The 22,244-nt window shown below is 38.3% G+C and overlaps 2 protein-coding genes across 2 annotated transcripts in view; one reads left to right on the top strand and one right to left on the bottom strand.

Annotated features, from left to right (window-relative positions):
- The window catches only part of rnf17 (ring finger protein 17), an 88,455-nt gene extending 84,987 nt beyond the window's left edge, over window positions 1-3,468 (top strand). Inside the window, exons 34-35 of the mRNA XM_052026660.1 lie at window positions 2,547-2,644; window positions 3,054-3,468. Of these exons, the coding sequence (XP_051882620.1) occupies window positions 2,547-2,642 (96 nt within the window). The 3' untranslated portion in view covers window positions 2,643-2,644; window positions 3,054-3,468. The remainder of the gene's footprint in view (window positions 1-2,546; window positions 2,645-3,053) is intronic.
- A 1,499-nt stretch (window positions 3,469-4,967) lies between these two features.
- Window positions 4,968-22,244, bottom strand: part of LOC127576151 (centromere protein J-like) — a 38,402-nt gene continuing 21,125 nt past the window's right edge. The window contains exons 10-19 of the mRNA XM_052026539.1: window positions 22,078-22,243; window positions 20,149-20,385; window positions 19,931-20,038; window positions 13,853-13,931; window positions 12,849-12,976; window positions 10,349-10,411; window positions 9,467-9,607; window positions 7,314-7,398; window positions 6,249-6,369; window positions 4,968-5,614 (exon numbers count right to left, since the gene is read on the bottom strand). Of these exons, the coding sequence (XP_051882499.1) occupies window positions 5,419-5,614; window positions 6,249-6,369; window positions 7,314-7,398; window positions 9,467-9,607; window positions 10,349-10,411; window positions 12,849-12,976; window positions 13,853-13,931; window positions 19,931-20,038; window positions 20,149-20,385; window positions 22,078-22,243 (1,324 nt within the window). The 3' untranslated portion in view covers window positions 4,968-5,418. The remainder of the gene's footprint in view (window positions 5,615-6,248; window positions 6,370-7,313; window positions 7,399-9,466; window positions 9,608-10,348; window positions 10,412-12,848; window positions 12,977-13,852; window positions 13,932-19,930; window positions 20,039-20,148; window positions 20,386-22,077; window position 22,244) is intronic.

The following is a 22,244-nucleotide window of genomic DNA, read 5'->3' as shown; positions in this document are numbered from 1 at the left end:
TAGGCCAGTTAGCCTGACTTCAGTGATTGGTAAGATGTTAGAGTCCATTATTAAGGATGAGATTTTGGGGTACTTGGAAGCACATGATAAAATAGGTTGAAGCCAGCTTGGTTTCCTTAAGGGGAAATCTTGTCTGACAAATCTTTTGGAATTCTTTGAGAAGGTAACAGGCAGGATAGACAAAGGAGAGTCAGTGGATGTTTACTTGGATTTTCAGAGGCCTTTGACAAGGTGCCACACGAGGCTGCAAACAAGATAGGAACCCATGGTATTACAGGAAAGTTACTAGCATGAGGATTGGCTGACTGGCAGAAGGCAAAGAGTGGGAGTAAAGGTGTCCTTTTCTGGTTGGCTGCTGGTGACTAGTGGTGTTCACAGAGGTCAGTGTTTAGGTCCACTACTTTTCACGTTGTATGTTAATGATCTGGATGATGGAATTGATAGCTTTGTGGCCATAGCTTTGTGGCCACTTTGCTGTAGATTACAACAGGATATTGATAGAATGTAAAGCTGGGCTGAGAAGTGGCAGATGGAGTTCAACCCGGATAGGTATGAAGTGATACACTTCAGGAGATCGAATTCAAAGGCAGAATACAAGGTTAATGGCAGGACTCAGCAGTGTGGAGGAACAGAGGGATCTTGGGGGTCCACGGCCATAGATCCCTCAAGGTTGCCAACGCAGGGTCGATAGGGTTGTTAAGAAGGTGTATGAAGTGTTGGCCTTCAGTCAGGGCATTGAGTTCAAGAGCCGCGAGGTGATGTTGCAGCTATATAGAACTCTTGTCAGACCACGCTTGGAGTATTGTGTTCAGTTCTGGTCGCCTCATTATAGAAAGGATGTGGAAGCTTTAGAGAGGGTGCAGAGATTTACCAGGGTGTTGCCTGGATTGGAGAGCATGTCTTATGAGGATAGGTTGAGTGAGCTAGGGCTTTTCTCTTTAGAGAGGAAGACGAGGGGGACTTGATAGAGGTGTACAAGATGATAAAAGGCATAGATCGAGTGGACACTCAGACTTTTTCCCAGTGTGACAATGGCTAACACAAGGGGACATAATTTTAAGGTGATTGGAGGAAGGTATAAGGGGGATGTCAGGGGTGTGGAGTGGTGGGTGTGTGGAACGCATTGCTGGCAGAGGCTGTGGGGGCAGATACATTAGGGACATTGAAGAGACTCTTAGATACATGAATGACAAAAATAGGAGGCTATGTGGGAGGGAAGGGTTAGATAGATCTTAGAGCAGGGTAAAATGTCGGCACAACATTTTGGGCCGAAGGGCCTGTACTGTATAGTAGTGTTCTATGTTCCAAGTTTGCAGATGATACAAAGATAGGTGGAGGGGCCGGTAGTGTTGAGGTAGCAGAGAGTCTGCTGAAGGACTCGGACAGGTTGGGAGAATGGGCAAAGAAGTGACAAATGGAATATAGTGTAGGGAAGTGTACAGTCATGCACTTTGGTAGAAGGAATAAAGGTGTAGACTATTTTCTAAACGGGGAGCAAATTCAGAAATCAGAGATGCAAAGGGACTTGGGAATCCTAGTGCAGGATTCCCTAAAGGTTAACTTGCAGGTTGAGTTGGTAGTAAGGAAGGCAAATGCAGTGTTAGCATTTATTTCGAGAGGACTAGAATATAAAAGCAAGTATGTAATGCTGAGGCATTGGTCAGACCACATTTGGAATATTGTGAGCAATTTTGGGCCCCATTTCTAAGGAAGGATGTTCTGGCCTTGGAGAGGATCCAGAGGAGGTTTATGAGAATGATCCTGGGAATGAAAGGATGAATAAATGAGCATTTGATGGCTCTGGGCCTGTACTCACTGGAGTTTAGAAGGATGAGTGGGGGATCTCATTGAAACCTACTAAATATTGAAAGGTCTGGATAGAGCAGACGTGGGGAGGATGTTTCCAGTAGTGGGAGAGTCTAGGACCAGAGGACACAGCCTCGGAATAGAAGGGTGTCCCTTTAGAACAGAGATGAGGAGGAATTTTAGCCAGAGGGGAGTGAATTTCTGGAATTCATTGCCACAGATGGCTGTGGAGGCCAAGTAATTGAGTATATTTAAAGCGGAAGATGATAGCGTCAAAGATTACGGGGAGAAGGGCAGGAGAATGATGTTGAGATGGAAAAATAAATCAGCCATGATTGAATGGCCTAATTCTGCTCCTAGGTCTTATGTTGAATGCCCTCTGGCTGTTTGCCCTCCCCCTTGAGAATGCTCTGTAACTGCTCAGAGCCATCCTTGACCCTGGCACCTGGGAGGCTACATACCATCCTGGAGTCTCATAATTTAAAAGAAATAAAAGATAGTAGACAATTACATTTCTGTTCAAAAAGATCTACAAATGTAGGAAAACCTCTCAAACAGAGAAAATGTGCATCATCTAATTTGTATTTAGTGTCTCTTGTTCTTCACAATGTGTACATGATTCACATCATGGATAAAGTTGTAAATAAAACTGCAGTAGCATTTTTGATATTGTATAGTCTTTTCTGTTATGGTTTTATCATTGAGTAACTGATATTTTTGACATCTAAAATACTCTTCAGAGTTTACATCCAGAAGTCTCAGTGTTCTTGTATAAAGAAGGATCATTGATTCATCTTCCTCTTGTGGAAAGGGGCCTGGCAGATTTGGATATGTAAGAGTAAGTTTACAAATATTTTTGCTGTTTCCTTTTTACTGTTGGATTTCTGAATGTTATGGTAGTTAAACAATGGACTGAAATTGAGATTGTTAATTCCATCAATAATGCATGGTGACATATTGGAATTCAGGCCCTCTTGCATGAGTCAAGAGTTTAGTTAAGAAAAAATGCAAGACCCTGTCAGCATGTTCAATCTACATAGCATTTACCGGTGTTCTAGAACACAGTTCATTACCCAGTGGCTATGAGATCTAAATTCACTTAATTCCAGATTTTCTCAAAATACAATATACTAGAGAACAGTACATTCTAGAGATGTAATTCTGAAAAGTTTCTGTACAAAGATGACTTGTAGCATGGTTTGTAAATTTGAAGGGAAAATAATTTACTGTGAATTTCTATGTAACAGGTACCAACAAGATACTGAACAGCTTTGAAACTACTTTCAGCAATCTGCAGTTTGGTTATAGCTACACTTTCTTTGGCAACTTTGCTAATTGCAAACTACTGTTCTTGGTTGAAGCTAAGTTGATGTCCAAACTTTCATTTCTGAATGATGTTGAGCATGTCTTCATTTTCCTTTTAAGGTAAACTTAAGTATCTTTCAGTTCATGATTGTTTGACTGTAAAAGAATGTCTTTCACTGAGTTACTTTCTTCCCCATCCTTGCAATGGTGTTAAAATATACCATTTTGCTTATTACTACAAATTATTATGAAAATAATGTACTGCCGGAAGCTTGCAGTTGTCAATTTTTGAAAGTCTATCAATGTTTGAGACTGATACCAAAGTTTCTTTTGAATAAAATTTGTTCCTGAAGTGTTATAGCAGCATTTTACCTTATCCAAGTTCATTGTCTCAAGATTCAGTGGGATCACTAAGCATCAATAAAATGATTTATGTTAAACAAATTTCACCAAAATCATGGGCAGAATTTTCTGGTTTGTGTCCAGCTGCCTTCGTTATCTTTGTATCCTGCAGCCAGAACTTCTGGAAGCTGGAGGATTCTCCAACTGTGTCCTTGCAGCATGAGAGGCATCATAAGTAGAGCTGAACTAGAGTCATCCATTAATAAGAAAGGCAGTCTGTGTCAAACTACCAAAGATTTGAACCTTGCCTTCACAGCTTAATGCTTGAGACAAATAATAAGGCTTTGATTGAAGTTAGGTTTTAAACAAAACCTAAATCAACACAAGTGATTTAGGAAAAAAATTCATAAATGAAAATCAGGTCTTTTTTTGTTTACATTACCAAACTATTACCTAACTCTAAACTGATTATTTCAATTAAACATACCCCTTGAGTCGAGCACATAATCTTCCAGCTTGTTTGTACTGGAAGTTCTAGTTTTATCCAAATTAAACCTAAGTTCCCACTTGCTGACTTGTGATGAATTGCTGACAGTAACTTCTGGATTTCTATTTAAATTTTTGGTAGTTTTGTAGGTTAACAAGAGCACATCTAGAATTTGCAATGATTATATATTAAAATCAAATGAATGCAAGAATGAAGAAACAGTTGAAGAAATCACAAGTCTTTCAGTCTGGTTTGGTTTTGTTTCAGACCTTTCAGAATGTCCCAAAACACTCAACAGCTAATTAATATTTTTGACACTGAAGTATGGTATACTTGAAGTTTAACAAAAATGATTGGTCTTCATAGAATCATAGAACAATACAGGCCCTTCGGCCCACAGTGTTGTGCCAACCTTTAAACCTTGCCTAAGACTATCTAACCTCTACCTCCCCCACATCCCTCTATTTTAAAATCCTCCACATTTTTATCTAGCAATCTCTTGAATTTGACCAATGTACCTGCCTCCACCACCACCACCACCCCAGGCAGCACATTCCATGCCCCAACTACACAGGGTAAAAAAACCTTCCTCTGATATCTTCTTTGAACTTCCCACCCATTACTTTAAAGCCATGCCCTCTTGTATTGAGCATTGGTGCCTTGGGAAAGAGGCACTGGCTGTCTACTTTGTTGATTGACAAAAAATGGAGAGAATCTTCCTAACAGTACAGTATAAACACTTTGCACTCATCTGAGCAGATAGGGTCTTGGTATTGTACTGGAATGGGATTAATGCTAATCATTCTGAATCCAGTAAGGCTGTTGCTGCTGTGCTAATATTGAAACATTATTGGCAAGAAACAAGTGGAAGCTCCTGAGCCAACAAAAAAAATTACACACCTTTCCAAAGTTGAGGTAATTACTGCTCCAATTACATTGGTGGAACTCCTCTAGCAAACCAAAGTGGCTAGAGTGATTCAGAATCATCCCAATAGCAGCCATTCTCAAAGCTACAGCCTGACTTAACTCTCAACTTCTGGTCTATGGAGAAATGTAAGCTATGTATGGTGCAACAGTTGGAAAATATGCCAGCACAAAAAGGTAATTGTTAGAAGTGATAAATGCAGTTTTGGTGGATTTATAATACTCAACTGTTGTTGTGGGGTTAAAATCATAGGGCCATAACTTTTTTTAAAAAAAATCAACTTGTTTTATAGCAAAATTGTCTTAATGGATACCATGAATGTGCTTCGAACAAGATTACTGCAAACTCCAGATACTGTTCACTTTATCATTTATACTTTTACCTCAATTCAGTACTTAACATACATAATTCAATAAATCCATTCTATAAACATTTAAAGCTCACATAACATTTTCATACAAGTGTTTACAAAAATACTAGCATATGAAATTCTTTACAATAACTGTCATATTTTTCAAACGTTGAAGAATGCCAAGTACATTTTAAAATAAAATCAGTGGGGTTTACTGTCCATGATTATATTGCCTTCCTTGTCTTTTATTCTCACTCTTCCTGAGCTGTACTTTGTTTCCTGCTGGCCATTTAGATGTACTGTTTTAACAGTTCCATCAGGATACTCCCGTCTTTTGTAGCTTGGTGTATGTATTTCCCTTTGTCCATTATTAAATTCAATTATCTTGGTACCATCACTGCATAAGAGGAAAAATCATGGTTTTATGTAACATTTACCTTTAATTTTCAAACATACAAACACAAGTCACCATAGCATGTAGGAAAATAGGGCAAATCAACAAACTCCAGAAGCAAATAATCAAAATTCATTGCTAGTCACAAGGATACAAGAAAATTCTATTAAGGTATTATGGCACACCTTGAAATACAGTGGAAGAGTGCACTTTGATCTTGTGATGCAATCTTCAGTTTAAAAATTGTACTAGGTTACTTATCCATCCTGGAGTTGTCAACATCCACCTGAATTATATTTTAATCTTTAATACTGTTGCTGTCAATGATTTGGAAGAGGTGGTGATGTTGTTCTGGTTTTACACCAAATTAAGTCAGTACATGTATCCTTGGTAATAACCTGCTAAATTGTGCAAGAATGACCAAAAACTGGGAGGGAGAGTGTAAAGATTTTTGTTTAGAACTGTTCATTACTGGTACCCAAGGTGCCATAAATCATGCAGATAGTTCACAATGTAAAACAACTTGCTCCTCAGTACAAGTGACAATAATAAACCAATTCCAATTGGTGGCTCCAGTAAATTGATATTTATAGAAATAGCTGAAATTGATACAGATTACTTAAGGTAGTTTACTTACAGCTGCACACGTATTATTGTTCCATCAGGAAACACACTCTCCTCATGACCATCTGCAAACAAGTATTTAATGGTCTGGTCTGGAAAGGTGATTTCCTTTCTGCCATCTGGGTAATGTTTCTCTGAAATTAGTAATATGTACAAGTCAGTATCTGTAATATGCTTAAATTCCATTTAATTCACAGAAATTGACTATAATCATTTTCAATAAATATTTCATTGATAGGTCAAGTTCCTCCTCCCCAGGAACTCTGCTCTTCCACATTTCATTATACAGGTCAACCTGAACTATGTCTATCTTCACTGCACTCAATATTCTGCCTTTAATTCCTCATTCACTGCCCATTTCTCAATAGATTGAAATTCTGCCTAGAATTACTGCAAGTGGAAACTAAAATCCCTCAAACTAGACAAAGTATTCTCAACATTAGTCTGCTGAATCTAATAAAATGTTGTACATAATATCAAGTGTTAATCATCAATGAAAGAGTAGGTCCACTGACAAGAGCACCAAAATAAGAGGGATGGGGTAGAGCTGAGTTACCAATATTAGCAGTGACTGCAGAAATTATTTGCTCAAGAAATCAGTGTTGTAGAATACACTCCCTCTCAGCAAAAAAAAAAAAAATTGGTAATGATGCATTAAAGAATGGATTCTACCCCCCCCCCACCCCCCCCAGTCATTTTACCAAATTGTTATATTGGTGCTTATGTGATGATGTCAACATAAGTATTGTAAGGTGCTTCATGGACTATTAAAACAATTTGATCATTTAAATCATACCTTCAAACAATTTGTCTTTAGGTAGTATTTAATTTTAATATATTATGACTTAAAGACTTACATTTTAATAGAATTAAGTAGAAAGGCACATTTTGGACCAGAGAAGTGGCTGGCATGTTAAGTGTGAAAGTAGAAATACTTTGTTTTTGCAAATTTGGTCCTATGCAGATAAGCTTTGACTGAATATCCACACTGCCACTGACCACCTACTTCTACCTCTGTACCACTCTGCTTCCATCAGAGTACATCTCAATTAAAATTGAATCAGTCATTTTCACTTACCCAGTTGATTATTTGGGAACTGCAAAACTTCAAGACCATCAGGGTAAGTCGTGTGCGTTGTCTGGGCATCTGCATAGTAGTATATCTTTTTTAAAAAATAATAAAAATCAATTTAAGATTATGGGAAAGCTGGAAAATATTTGGAGGATAATTAAGACAATTCTAAGAACAAGCCATTGTTGAAGTAGAGTTCATAATTTCTCGAACAGCAACTGAACAAGTACCAAAAAAAATTTTTTTTTCCTCTCTCCTGCAAAGGTAATTACACAAATACAGGATGCTGCTTGGTCACATTATACATTACTCAAAACCTACCTTTGAGCATTCTCTTAAAAGGAAGAAATAGACATCTTGGGAACAAGTCCCAGAACATAGTGTCTTTGCAATTTGCATAGACACCAATGGCATAGTAACTAAAATTGAAATGCTCAATTATCTGCAACCCTTCAATTCCAATGATATTAGAACCAGGGTCAGTGTAGGTGAGAATGATTGCAGGTGAAGGATAGGTCAAAAGGAGCAGAGCTTTGCTTGGTACATTTTTTACAAAACATAGAAACCAAAAGGTAATATTGGTGTAATCAAGTCCAAAGATGATAAAGACATGAAGAAAACTTCATCAACACGACCTGAGGCAGCTGATGTTAGAGTTGGAAATACCAAATGAGGGCAGAAGTGGATCTAACCTCTTCTTGGTGTTAAATGTAACACCTTGGTTGCAAATAGTCTGGTTTAGCCTCAGACAGGTATTGGGATGGGAGTAAATTATAGCTTGGAAACTCATTTGTGGGTGTGAACAGCCTACAGTATATTTAATTGGAGTAATGTTATGCCCATCTAGTATGTAAAAATCAGACAAGCAGTTAGTTAATTTACCAGGATTGGGAAAGGTGGTATTGAGATGACTGAATATTGTTGGTGTCTACAGAAATATTAAGAATAGAGAAGTAAAAAGCTAAAGACCAGATAGCTTATGGAGACAAATACTTGTGTGAGCTAGTAATTATTGAATTGCTTGTTCTGGTGGTGTAACATTTGCAATTTTTATACAACTTTACAGCATTATTTTCTCAATAGGCAGATTTGGTAGCTTTTGTCACTGATGGAACGACCTTTTTAAGAATATATTGGCCATTTAAAGTTTATATAGGTTGCTGTTGAGACGTTGCATTATACTAAATTTGATCAATATTATGAAATTTTAAGAAACTTAAGAGCATTGTAAATATTGAAAAAGGAACATTTGAAACAATTAAAGATTAAAATGAAAGTCTGTGTTTTAGTTGTATCAAGCCTTTATATGCCAAATAAAGATTTGGTTTCATTAGAATAGATTAAAAGCAAGAGCTTTAAATATTGTAAAGCTGAACTTCAAATATGAATGAGTATGATAGCATGGTATTATCCTTAAACAATGAGGTTTGAGTTTGTATCCATTGATGAAAAACACGATGCTGGAGGAACTCAGCAGGCCAGGCAGTATCCGTGGAGAAAAGCAGGTAGTCAATGTTTTGGGTCAGGACCCTTCTTCAGGACTGAAGATAGGAAAAGGGGAAGCCCAATATATTGGAGGGAAAAGCAGAGCAGTGATAGGTGAACAGAAGAGGGGAGGTGGGGTGGGCACGTGGTGATAGGCAGATGCGGGGAGAGCAGATCCACTGGGGGATGGGTAAGGGGAGAGAGGAAAAAAGGTAGGGGAAAAAAAAGGCTAGGAAAGGGAAGAAGAGAAGCAGCATAGCATGGGGGGGGGGGGGCGGGGAGGTGGGGGTGGAATTAACAAGTCTTTCCCTCTATATTGGGCTTCCCCTTTTCCTAGCTTCAGTCCTGAAGAAGGGTTCTGACCCAAAACGTTGACCGCCTGCTCTTCTCCACGGATGCTGCCTGGCCTGCTGAGTTCCTCCAGTATCATCGTGTTTTTCATCTAGATTCCAGCATCTGCAGTCCTTTGTTTCTCTCGTACCCATTGACGTTTTCTTACGCATTGGTATTTGGCATGACATCTAATAAATGTACAATAGTATACGTGTAATTTAAGATTCACTTTGCAACAACTTTTTAATACTATCAGCAGAATAGGAAACAATTGCTTGCAGGCTTTATGTAGAATTAAACATTAAGGAAAATGATTAATTTCTGAAAATTATATTGCTTACTACAGTCTGGTCTGACATCATCTGCTTTATGTCCCCATTGAAGAAGGTTACTTTAATGGTCTTTCCATCGGCGCTAACTTCTTTCCGTGTACCATTACAGAAAATGATTATATGACGTCCACTTCTCAACACTTGCTCGACCTATAAAAGTTATTCAAGTAATACAATTTTGAGAATAGGAAATACCAATGTGGGATTTGTAAAAAGAGTAACAGATTTTTTTAAAATTCTTAATATTCTGGCTTTCTAAATCTCCAGTGTAACTTGGGAGCTTCAACTTTAAACACAAGTCCACCATCCTAAAAATGTAAGTTCGTCTGATTGTAAACAAGCCTGTTGGCCTTTTATTATACACGTGTTTAATCATACAGTCAAATCTAAAGACTGGTTAAAGAGGATTTCATTACTGAATCTTCCAAGTTTAATGTTATGTGGTGGACAATTAAACAGCCAATGAGAACCAGTTTTGAGAGTATCCTCATCATCCATAATGGCCAGGCCCATCATGAAGCATTCACAACCATATTCAGTCAGAAGTGATGAATAGTTGATCCATCTTAAGTAGATTTAGTAGGACTGCGTAGCCATTTGTATCGCATGCTGTTTGTATACACAATCCCATGTTCAGAGGGAAGACTTTGCATTATTAACTGTGCTGGCTGGCTAGGTTAGCTAGGTTGAGGTCACCAAAAATTGATCTTGTACAGATGCATTCATTGCATATTTGGACTATATTAAATTGAGATTCCAGAATTGAATGGATGGTGTTCTAAGATATTTCAGTCATTTATTTATTTTAATGCATGGTTTGTTAGAATGGGAGAAATATGGTAATGATGGAAAATATCAAAAGTTCTATAAATGAAAAGAATGAATTCTCACCTTTCCATCTGAGTATTTAATCTCCTCTTGAATTTCATCCTTGGCCCCATTGAAATCAAGACACTTTAAAATTTCAGAAAAACAATCAACTTGTAATGCATTCACTCAAATCTAGTTTCAGATTCCTCAAAATATTATAAATTACCTGAGTCAAAGATCTGTATGTTTGAAATAGCTAAGTATTAGCCACAAATCTACAAGTAGATATCCCAACAGCAAGACCAAATACATTCTTAAAACTTGGTGATGGGGGAGGGCAAGCAGACCAGGTTGGTTTGAACTAGTCAGTAAACTTCCTTATTGAACACCACCACAATTTTAAAAACATCTCTTATTTGCTCAGAATAAAGTAAAATTATTAACAGCAACTCACCCACTACAAGTGCAAGTCTGGGTGCTGTTTAATACCCCATCCTGGGACAAAAGCTTGCAAGATTTCAACTCTATTGCTTCCTACCCAACTCACATTTTCCATCATTATTGTTTTCCCTACCTCTCAGCCTCTACCATCAAATTGCTCATAAAACCCATCCAACAATTATTTCCAAAATGAGGTATTTATCTCCCTTATATATGACCTACAATTCAAAAAGCATTATATCCTTAAAAAAATGAAAATGCATAGGAGGAGATAGGGCCAAGATAAAATCCCAGACAAGGGAAAATGGAGACAAAAAATGGAGCACTAGTCTATATCTGGAGTATAAAGAGATAGTTATACAAAACCCAGGATAGACTACATTTAAAGTACCATGAGCTCTTTTGGACCTTGGAGAAAGTACAATTCAACCCTCAGGAGGCAAGTTATCATTCTGGTAAATCCAAGAGGACAAAACTGGATCATATTCCTGTTCAGAAGGTCAAGGCTGATATAGTTTCCAAAATATTAAAAGGGATCTCATAGAATAGGTTGAGAAAAACTATTGCTACTGGTTAGCAAGTGTAGTAGAGGTGTGATTTAAGAATGAAGATATTAAACATTTCTATAGATGGGTTGATAGAAATTTGCAACTTGCAGTTTTTCCACAAATAGCAACAAATGTTATGTTATTTAATTATTTTGAATGATTTGTGTAAATTCAAAGGCTTTTTGTACAGCAATGGATTTCACTCACTGAGCCAGCCACACAGCTGCTCCAGCTTATCCAATACCAGTCCTTCGAAGCAGCCTCTCCACACTGAGTTAAGGGAAATTCATTGGTGTGTTAGTGCCAGTGGAGTACAGGGATTCAAGCCAGGTTCCCAGCTGAGTAATGCACATTAACAGGGAGGACTTGGGTTTGTGCCAGATTCCTTGGAGAATACTATGCAGCCCAAGCAGATTTCTCCATTAAAGCACAGTGTGATACCTACCCACAAGTGTTCAGAGTGGAGGACCAACAGTACTATAGCAAATCAGTGCCAAGCAGGGTACCAGTGAATAGGGTTAGAGATCAACCATCATCTCAGTGAAAAAGTTTAAATCAAAATGTTGCACCTCCTGCAGTTGCATGGGAAAATGGCATGAGAAGGGAGTGACTGGAAAGGAATGGTATTTCAGAGGGCTGAAAGGGGTAGGGAAATTTGCAAAGGATGATCTATTTGAATGCATGATCTGTTTGGGGGGGGGGGGAGGGGGCAGGGTTAGGTTTATCCTTGCTCTGGCTAGGAGGCAAAGGGGTGAGAGCAGGTCAAACTAGCTGTGAGAGTCTGTGGACTTGTAATGAATCTTGGTTGCTACCTTCTCCCAAGACAGGAGTTGGAGAACAGACTACATGAAAGTGAGACGAGGGTGGAGATTGGCAGGAAATGTAATGAAATTTGAAAATAGAACAGAAAATGCTGGAAAAACTTAGGTCAGGTAGCATCTGTGGAAAGAGAAACAAATAATGTTTCTTGTCAAAGACTCTTCACTGAGAAAAAGGGGTAAAACAAATTAGTGCAAGTAGCAGAGAAGGTCTGACAAGTCAGTGGGTGGAACAAAGGGAAGGTCTGTAATAGGGTGAAATGATGTAGCCATTAAATGGACAGTTGAGTTCCTCAGTTGGTGTAATGTTTTGCTAATGTTGTGAAGCCTGGTGCTGTATAGACTCCCTGCTGGACACTTAGCCAAGTGATTTGGATGGTAGACTGGCTGCTTGAATGACAGAATCAGGGGAAGGGAAAAAAAAAATCAGACCCAAATCCAATCTGATGCTTGCAAAGGGGTAACATGTGACAGGAAAACTGGGTTGGATTTTTCCATCCCCAAGCTAGAATATTCATGGCCCATTACAATGTTCTTCCAGCTGCCCCAGCCCTGGCCAATTTGACTTAGCTTGGGATTTCTAAAGACTTAATAATTCTGCGAGTCACTGGGCTGATTCATTGGGCTGATTGTGTGGACCAAAAATATCAGGTTACATGGCTATTTTTCTTTCCTTAGAAGTATCAAAGCTCCACAATCTAAGAATTACTGTTTCGTAACTGGTTGCTTTGAACTTTTTTGTTTTTTTTCTATTAATACACATTACAGACTTACTGAATTAGCTGGTGCTGAGACCTGCTCTTCATTAAGTACATTTTCACAAGACACCGAAAGATTCATTCCAGACACTGCAGTATCATTCATATTAGTGTTTTCCACATTCCGCACTAAAGACACTGAACCTGCATCAATAAAACAAAATGCTTAATTGTGTTTTATTATAATTATTAAGACTACAGCAATGCACATTCGTACCACAAGTTCAATGATTCTCCATCTGCTGTGGAAGTGCAATTCCCTTTGAAAGCACTTTAAGGTGTTTAGCAGAGCAAGTGGTTAAGAGAGTGAATTCTACATTTCAAGATGAAGGATTTTTTTTTGTAGATAATAAATACAATGGGGGAGATTATTTATATCCTGAGTTTTGGATACTGCATGTAGAAATCTTTACACCATGTCTGAACAGTCAAACACTTCTCATAATTTTTAAACAACCTTTGGTCTTAGTTCTTAAAAAACTATTCACTCAAGTTATAATCTCTGTTTTGATACCATCAACTAAAGCTGTTCTGCTCTCAAGCTTTTGCATTCTTTTGTAGTGAAACAAATATAATTGTGCACAGTACCAAAGTATCATCTAAGTTTGTTTCTTTAATCAGTTTTCAGAATCTGGGCACTATGGCAAAGGTATAGTGAAATAAATCCCAGGGTTCCTTTCATTAGGTTTTTATGACAGCTTATTTCAAAGTAAATAATACACATGGGAGATTTCCTCCACGCCAATGTTGGTACAACTTACATTATGCACATCAATTAACCTTAATATTTAAATCAATTAAACATTCAACTGTTAGTAGACTTGAGTGAATGTTTAGCATGTGGCATGTCTATCAATACAGCACTGAACTTTGTAAATTTGATACATGGCATTCAGAACTTGTTCTTTATAATGAAAGTTTAAAGAATCTATTGAGCTGTGGTTCTAAAGGTTATCTTGATGACATAGTACACAATAAAATCATCAATTCATCCATACTCATTTACAGAAAAATACTCACTTTCCTTCAAGCCATTTCTGGTCATTGCAGGATCAGAGGTTTTCACAGCATGGGTCAATTTATTGTTTCTTGGGGAAGTCTGCAAGAATAAACACCATGTATCTTTACTCCAAAATTACATGAACAACCAAAACTATAAAAGTGGCTCAAACTGTAAATTTCAAAAGAAACCAGAATTAAATTTAAAATATGCTAATAATTCATCTCTCTGTGCTATTTCAGTATTATTCCCATCAGTTTGCAAATGACTAGGGGAATGCTGATAGGATAATTATTGACAAGGTTGGATCTGTCCTTATTGATGCATACAGGACATGCAAGGGTATATTTTTCACACTAGTGGGTAGATACCAGTTTCACTAGAACAGCTCAGCTATGAGCACATCTAGTCCAGAACGTAGGGCTTGAGTATTGCAATCAAAATATTTTTGAAGACTAAAGCCTCCACACTCCCTACATTCCACTCAGCCATTTCACATCGTAATGTGGCTTTAATTGAACTGGTTTAAGACTGACATAAGTCATGGTGGATAAAACAAGTTTGTATTTTTATGGTGCCTTTCAAGGTATCAACGTATTTTGAGCTTTTTCTGAAGAGCAGTCAATCTTAAATGAAATGTGGCAGCTGATTTCTATACAACAAAGACTCCAATAACAAAATGGTATTGATTTGCTATTCTATCCTTAAGATATTGGTTGAGAGAGGTCAGGAAACAAGGATAACAGAAAGTTTTTCCTGCATTAAACAGTCAGCCTAAATTTGTGTGTAGACCTCAAACACATAACCGTTTGAGACAGAAGTGAGTGTGCAACCAACTATCTTGATTGACCAAGGCCAAGAATCTCAAGGATGTATCATTGGCCAGAGGTAATTGCAAAAGCTTCTGTCTTATTTGCATTATACTGCATTCCATCACTGGGGAAGAAATGTTCATTATATGTCTTGCTCCAGTTAGTTAATTGTTCACCTACATTCAAAACTACATGTAGCAAACTGCAAAACTTAAACTTGACTCACTATTAGGATTGCTTACATTTTTATTGTTAAGCATGCATCTTGCTACATGTTGTAGCTTTACAAAAGGTCCCCAGTACTAATGGAAACATGCATAGATGCATCCAAGAAAAGTAGATTTACGAGGGCAAGTTAATAATTCTCTAAAGTTTTGTTTTCATCCATTCTGCCCAGTATAGCAGCTATTGTGCATTGTGACTCAGCCAACCTGATAAGTGGTCAAAAAGCAAATTGCAGATGCTGAAAATTCTCAACAGGTTGTGCAGCATTTGTGGAGAAGTCAGCATTTCAGGCCATGACCTTTCATCAGAGCTTGGAAAAGTTAAAAAGCAAGCACATGTTGAGTTGCAATAAGGGAAGGGTGGAGAGAACAGGGAATGCCTGATAGGATGAAAACAAGAGAGACTGGATGATAAATGGTAGTGATAAATGAGAGAGTCTGGTGAATGTTTGTTAATCATAGCTGCTGTCTAAAAGGAGGTACAAATAGAGGGAAATGAATGAGAACAGAAGAGAAAAATGCTGGAACTGATAAAATAATGCATTTTCTGGAAATCTGAATAGAAAATGCTGGATTACCCAGCAGGCATTTGTGGAGGGGGAAAAAACTCAGTTAATATTGCAGATAGACTCAAAACTTGTATCCAGTTTCTGATACAAACTGGAAAGGCTGGTTATCAAAAATTATTGAATTCTTATGCTGAAATAGGCTTCATCATCGAAACAGACATAGCACAAGCAAAGAAACTACAGGAATGACATGGAGTGACCACTTTCCCCAAAACAAAGTAGTTCAGTCTGCAAGAGTGACTCCAATTCAACTAATTTTTCATTCCCACTCCAAGCTCTGTGAAGCCCAGTGTAAGATTAAGGAACAGCATCATATCTATTAACTAGGCATGTTAGAAACCTCAGTATTCAATACCGAATTCAACAATTTCAGATAACCAGGATTTTCAGGTTGTGTCAGACCTTGCCAGTTCGGATGAAAAGTAAGCAATTTTTAATGTTAACTCAGTTTTTTCTCTCTACACAGATGCTGCCCGTCTTGCTGGGTATTTCCAGCAATTCCTTTTCCCAGATTTCCAGCAGCTGCATGTTTTGCATCTCTCCGTTTCATAATTTTGTTTCTGCCACCATCCCACCACCCCCATCCTTTTTCATCACCTTCTATTTACACTTCAATCCTCTTTCATTTGGCATCACTACCATTTGAATCATACGTTCACCCTATTAATAACCATTCCCTTTGTTCTCTCTACCCCCTCCAACTCAAAACATGCTGTTTTTTTTTAAAAAAAACTTTTGGTAGTTCTGATGGGAAGTCATCAAACTGAAAGGTTTCTCTCCCCATAGATGCTGCCTAACCTACTGAATATTTCCTGAATTGTTTTTTTTTAAATTGTTAAATAATGAAATAACTAAACCATAGATGGTAATGGACAGATCTTCATCAACATCAGCTTTCATTTTACATTAAAAGGTATAAAATAAATATTAAAATTAAGTGTAAACACTTTACATGAACATTAATAAAATTCAAACGTCATATTAGCAGATGAGGACACAAGATAAATCAATTCTTTGACGAAGCTTTGAATCTTAAAAGGAGACAAGTCTTAGGGATTTTCAGAGCAACTTAAGTTATTACCATCAATGGAGGTAGAAGGGGTGGCATTGCTAATCAGAGATAATATCGCAGCTGTAGGAAGGGAGGACATCATAAAAGGATTGTCTATTGAGTCAGTCTGAGTGGAAGTCAGAAACAGGAAGGGAGCGATCACTATTGGGAGTATTCTATAGGCCCCCAAATAGCCATCAGGACACTGAGGAGCAGATAAGTAGGCAGATTTTGGAAAGGTGCAAAAATAACAGGGTTGTTGTCATGGATGAATTCAACTTCCCTAATATTGATTGGCACCTCCTTAGTGCAAAAGGGTTAGATAGGGCAGAATTTGTTAGGTGTGTAAAGGAAGGATTCCTGACACAGTATGTGGACAACTAGAGGAGAGGCCATGCTGGATCTGGTATTAGGCAATGAACCTGATCACGTGAAAGACCTCTCAGTGGGCGAGCATTTCGGGGATAGTGACCACAACTCTCTGACCTTTAGCATAGCCATGGACAAAGATAGCAGAAGACATTATGGGAAAATATTTAATTGGGGAGGGCAAATTACCATGGTATTAGGCAAGAACTTGGTAGCATAAACTGGGAACAGATGTTCTCTGGTAAATGCACCACAGAAATGTGGAGGTTGTTTAGGGACCACTTACATGGGGTTCTAGATAGGTTTGTCCTGCTGAGACAAGGGAAGGATGGTACGGTGAAGAAACCATGGTTATCAAGAGAGATGGAAGGTTTAGTCAAGAGGAAGGAGGAAACTTATTTAAGGTTTAGGAAGCAAAAATCACTTAGGGCTCTTGAGAGTTATAAGGTAGCCAGGAAGGAGCTTAAGAAGGGGCTTAGGAGAGCTAGAAGGGGACATGAGAAGGCCTTGGCAAGTAATGTTAAGGAAAATCCTAAAGTGTTCTACATGTATGTGAGGAACAAGAGGATGACCACTCCGAGATATTGGGGGGGAGGGAGGGGGGGGGGGAAAGAGGAGAAAATGTGTTTGGAGGCAAAGGAGCCAATAGAGGTCCTAAATGAATATTTTCCTTCAGTGTTCACCAGGGAGAGGAACTTAGACGAATATGGTGTTAGCCTAGAACAGGCAAATGTGTTGAAGCACGTCAAGGTTAAGAAAGAAGCAGTGTTGGAGCTACTAGAAAGCATTAGGATAATTAAGTCCCTGGGGTCATGCAGGATATACTATGGGAAGTGAGGGAAGAGATAGCTGGAGCATTTAACGATGATCTTCGAGGCTCCCCGGCCACAGAAGTGGTACCGGAGGATGACAAACATTGTTCCATTGTTCAAGAAAGGTAAAAGGGATAATTCCAGGAATTATAGACTAGTGAGTCTTACATCAGTGGTGGGCAAACTATTGGAGAGAATTTGTAGGGACAGGATTTATGAGCATTTGGAGAAGCACAGTCTTATTAGGGATAGTCAACATGGCTTTGTGAAGGGCAAATTGTGCCTCATGAACCTAATAGAGTTTTTTGAGGAAGTGACAAGACAAATTGATGAAGGTAGTGCAGTGGATGTGGTATATATGAATTTTAGCAAGGCGTTTGACAAGGTTCCTCATGGTAGGCTCATTCAGAAAGTCATGAGGTATGGAATCCATGGAAAATTGGCTGTGTGGATTCAAAATTGATGCCCACAAGGCAGAGGGTGGTTGTGGAAAGGGAGTATTCGACCTGGAGGTCGGTGACTAGTGGTGTTCCGCAGGGCTCTGTCTGGGACCCCTGCTCTTTGTGCTTTTTATAAGTGATTTGGATGAGGAAGTGGAAGGATGGGTTGGTAAGTTTGCAGATGACATGAAGGTTGGTGGTGCAGTAGATAGTGAAGAAGGTTGTCATAGGTTGCAACAGGATTTAGACAGGATGCAGAGAAGTGGCAGATGGAGTTCAATCCAGAGAAGTGTGAAGTGATGCATCTTGAAAGAACGAACTTGAAGGCAGAGTACGTGGCTAATGGCAGGTTCTTAGCAGTGTGGAGGAACGGAGAGAGCTTGGGGTCCAAATACATATATCCCTCAAAGTTGCCACACAAGTGGATAGGGCAGTTAAGGCAACGTATGGTGTGTTGACCTTTATTAGCCGGTGGCTGGAGTTCAAGAGCCGAGAGGTAATGTTGCAGCTCTATAAGACTCTGGTTAGACCACACTTGGAATATTGTGTTCAGTTCCGATCACCACATTATAGGAAGGATGTGGAAGCTTTGGACAGGGTGCAGAGGAGATTTACAAGGGTGCTCTCTGGGTTGGAGAGCATGTCTTATGAGGAGAGGATGAGCGAGTTAGGGATTTTCCTCCTTGGAGCGACAGAGGATGAGAGAAGACTTGATAGAGGTATATAAAATTTTGAGAGGCATAGACAAAGTGGACAGCCAGCATCTTTTCCCCAGAGTGCCAATGGTCAATAGTAGAGGTCACCTGTTTAAGGTGCATGGAAGAAAGTTCAAGGGAGATGTCAAAGGTAGTTTTGTTTTAAAACATCGAGAGTGGTGGGTGCTTGGAATGCACTGCTGGGGGGTGGTAGGGGCCGATACAATACGGTCATTTAAGAGACTATTAGATAGTCACATGGATGAAAGAAAAATAGGAGGGTTATGGGAGGTGAAGTAGAGATGGGAATAGATTGAATGGGGATAAGGTTTATAAAGGTCGGCACAACATCATGGGTTGAAGGGCCCGTATTGTGCTGTACTGTTCTATGATGGAGTGATTTAAATAAAGAATGCTCAAAGACCAGAATGTGGGGAGCAAATATCTTGCTGATTTGTAGAGCTAGAGGGTAAAGCTCTTGGTGGAATTTGAAAACAAGAAGGAGCATGTTAAAACTGCAGTGAAGGGGGACTGGGAACCAATATACTGTAGGTCAAAGGTGAAGGGCATGCAGGACTTGATACAACTGAGAACAGAAACACAAGTTTGTAAGAAGTTGAACAAGGTCACATGACAAGTTTCCCTACAGTCTAGTTCAGTCTCAGACAATTACCAGAGGAAGGAGTGGATTCAGTGGCTAAGTAATGTTCATGCCTTTTCTGGGAAGGTATGTCACTGAAGCACGCTAGAACTTGGTCATTAGTAGGTCCATTCCAATATTCAATTAGATCACATTTAATTTATATTTGATCTCCATTTAATTGTCTTAACTCCACATTCGTGGAGGTCAATCTGGTGAATCAATAAACAGCCCCTCTAATATAGCCACATAGGTCTAACAAAACCCACGTACAATAGAACTACCATTCTCTCACTTTATTTTCCAATCTCCTTGAGATAAAGGCCAACATTCCATTTGCTGGTTTTATTTTTTTTTGGAGCTAAGTGCTAATCCAGATAAGTATACAATTTGAAAGTGAGAGTGATGCACACTAAACCAAAACCAAACACAATTCCCACTAATATCTCCAGTATCTCCTTAACAACTGAAAAAGTTTATTATTACCTGTTCAATTCTGTATGAACTTTTATTTCCTGATGCTTTTGGAGTTCTGCCTCCATTTCTCTGTTTGATCAAAGAATCAGTTTCCTTTTTCCTAGCATCTAAAGGAACCTATAACAAAATAACATTTACAAAAATCAAGATGCACGTGCCCCATGGATAATTATAGGAATATTGTCATCGTGTAAAAATGTTTATTACAACAAAGGAAACATATTTACCATATCAGTTTTCATAAGCTGTGGAAGTGAGTTTTCAGTTTTCTTCTCAATTGCAGTATCAGCTTTCTTCCAGGTTTCCAACCGAAGTCTTTCCATTATTTTAACCTCATCTCGAAGTTCTTGGTTTTCCTTGGTAAGTGCATCAATCTGATTTCGAAGCCTTGTGTAAGTACTTGACCATCTTAGTTCCTTCCGTTTCAGTTCTTCTTGCAAGTCTACAATCTGCTGTTTCAGAACCTAATCCACAAAAAACAAAAATAATTCTGAAGTCCTTTGACTAGGCATGGCTACTTATAGCAAAAGCATTGAAGTTGTATAGAATACAAAGCACAGAAACAGCCCATTTAACCCTACCAATGCATGCTAACATTTAAGTTCAGATCTTCTCCATGGTACCTAGTTTAAGAGTCAGTTTGCTCTTAAAATGACTGTATATTCTCCTCAACTATTCATGTGATAAGTTACATATTCTCACAATGCTCTGGGAAAATAGTCTCTTAAATCCATTTTCAATTTTGAGATGAATTAAGTCATTAATTGTTTTAAATAATACAAATATTGTCCATTTTCCTTAAATGTACTCCCAGTCCCAAGTTGCTGCTGGACTTTGGCTGCCTGTTTTAAATCCTGTCCTCGTACATTTGGAATAAGATTTGGAACCACACTGGTAGAAAAAATAGTACCCTTAGCCAAAAAAAGAGCTAATGCCTTTGATTTTAAGAACATTTAGACTACTTAAAAAGAGGTTTGTCTGGAACTAGCAAGAATAACACAACTTTACATACCTGGTTCATCATAAATACTTCTCGAAACGCATCTTCACAATGTAACCTCCACTATTTTTCAACTTCCACAGTTAAATGTCATAGGTGGAGTCTGATAATTCAGACTATATCAAGTGTCAAGTGGCATGAGGCTTCCTGACATTGGGCTCAAATTCCTCTTATTAGTTTTAATCAGCATCCTGATGTTGAACTTTAACATTTTCTTGTATAATTTAATATGCAGTCATTAGACAATCTGAAGTCTATGAAGAGGCTTCTGGCAAATTTAAATATTAAATACAGATAAGGGGTCCACTGTATGCTCATTGTTCATCCAGATATGTCCCATCAAATTATTTAACCATCTTGCAATTAAGCTTGAAGCTCTTCTACTCTTCTCAGGAGATTACTTCAAGTTTTGAGCAATCCATATTGGTTATTCAGGACACCTGCACTACATTTACTTCTCATGTGTTTAAAGCATCCACAACCCACCACCTCTTTGAAGTAGGTTTCCAGCTAAAGCTTCTGAATGTTTTCCCCCCCCCCAAATATTTCTTTTTAAAGCATTTCCTTTTTAATAAGGCCCAGTAATTTTATGCCAAGGTAGTCAAACTGTTATTCTTAAAATCAAAAGCATTGACTTTTTTTTTTGGCTAAGGGCATCCTTTAGTCTACCAAGGTGGTACAAACTCCAGGACTTAAGTTTTTTCAAGCAACGTAACTCAACATCAGTTTTAATCAGAGCACTATACAATTCTAGCATTAAAGCCTGCTTAATTTTTGTTTTTAATTATTGATGACTGACCTCTTTCTAGTTCATGCTTAGTTATCTCAACATCGTGTCTATTTGTAAGGTATAATTTATCCCCCCCCCCCCCCATATGTAATTAATTTCTACAATTATTGTTCTTGGTTTATGGGTGATGTTTCTACAGGAAATCCTATCCTTTCCACTTGGCAATGTTAGCAAGTACAAATACTCTTAAGCTATTAGAAAATTAATCAAAGAATAAGGACAAAGTGGAATCTTTACTACAAATTCTGTAAGAGGCAAATCATTGGTCATTCCTCAAGTAGAAATCAGTAAAAGCATCCTAAATGTTGAAAAGTGGATCTGAATTTGAAACAAAAAAGGGTTACAACGTCAAAGGAAAAATGCCACCTTTATCTCTTCTCTTTCCTTTTTGTCAGGAATGGCTCTTGCTGCTGCAGCATATTTTTCAAAAACCATTCGCTCCTTTTGTAGTCGCTTTAATTCCTCTTTTTTGTATTCTTCCAATTGAGTCAGCTCCTCAGCTTTCTTACGTTCGAAGTCCGCAATTTCTTTCC

This window comes from Pristis pectinata, chromosome 11, assembly GCF_009764475.1.
Source record: "Pristis pectinata isolate sPriPec2 chromosome 11, sPriPec2.1.pri, whole genome shotgun sequence".
Lineage (NCBI taxonomy): Eukaryota > Metazoa > Chordata > Chondrichthyes > Rhinopristiformes > Pristidae > Pristis > Pristis pectinata.
The sequence above is the reverse complement of the archived record's forward strand: the minus strand, read 5'-3'. Positions and strand labels throughout refer to the sequence as shown.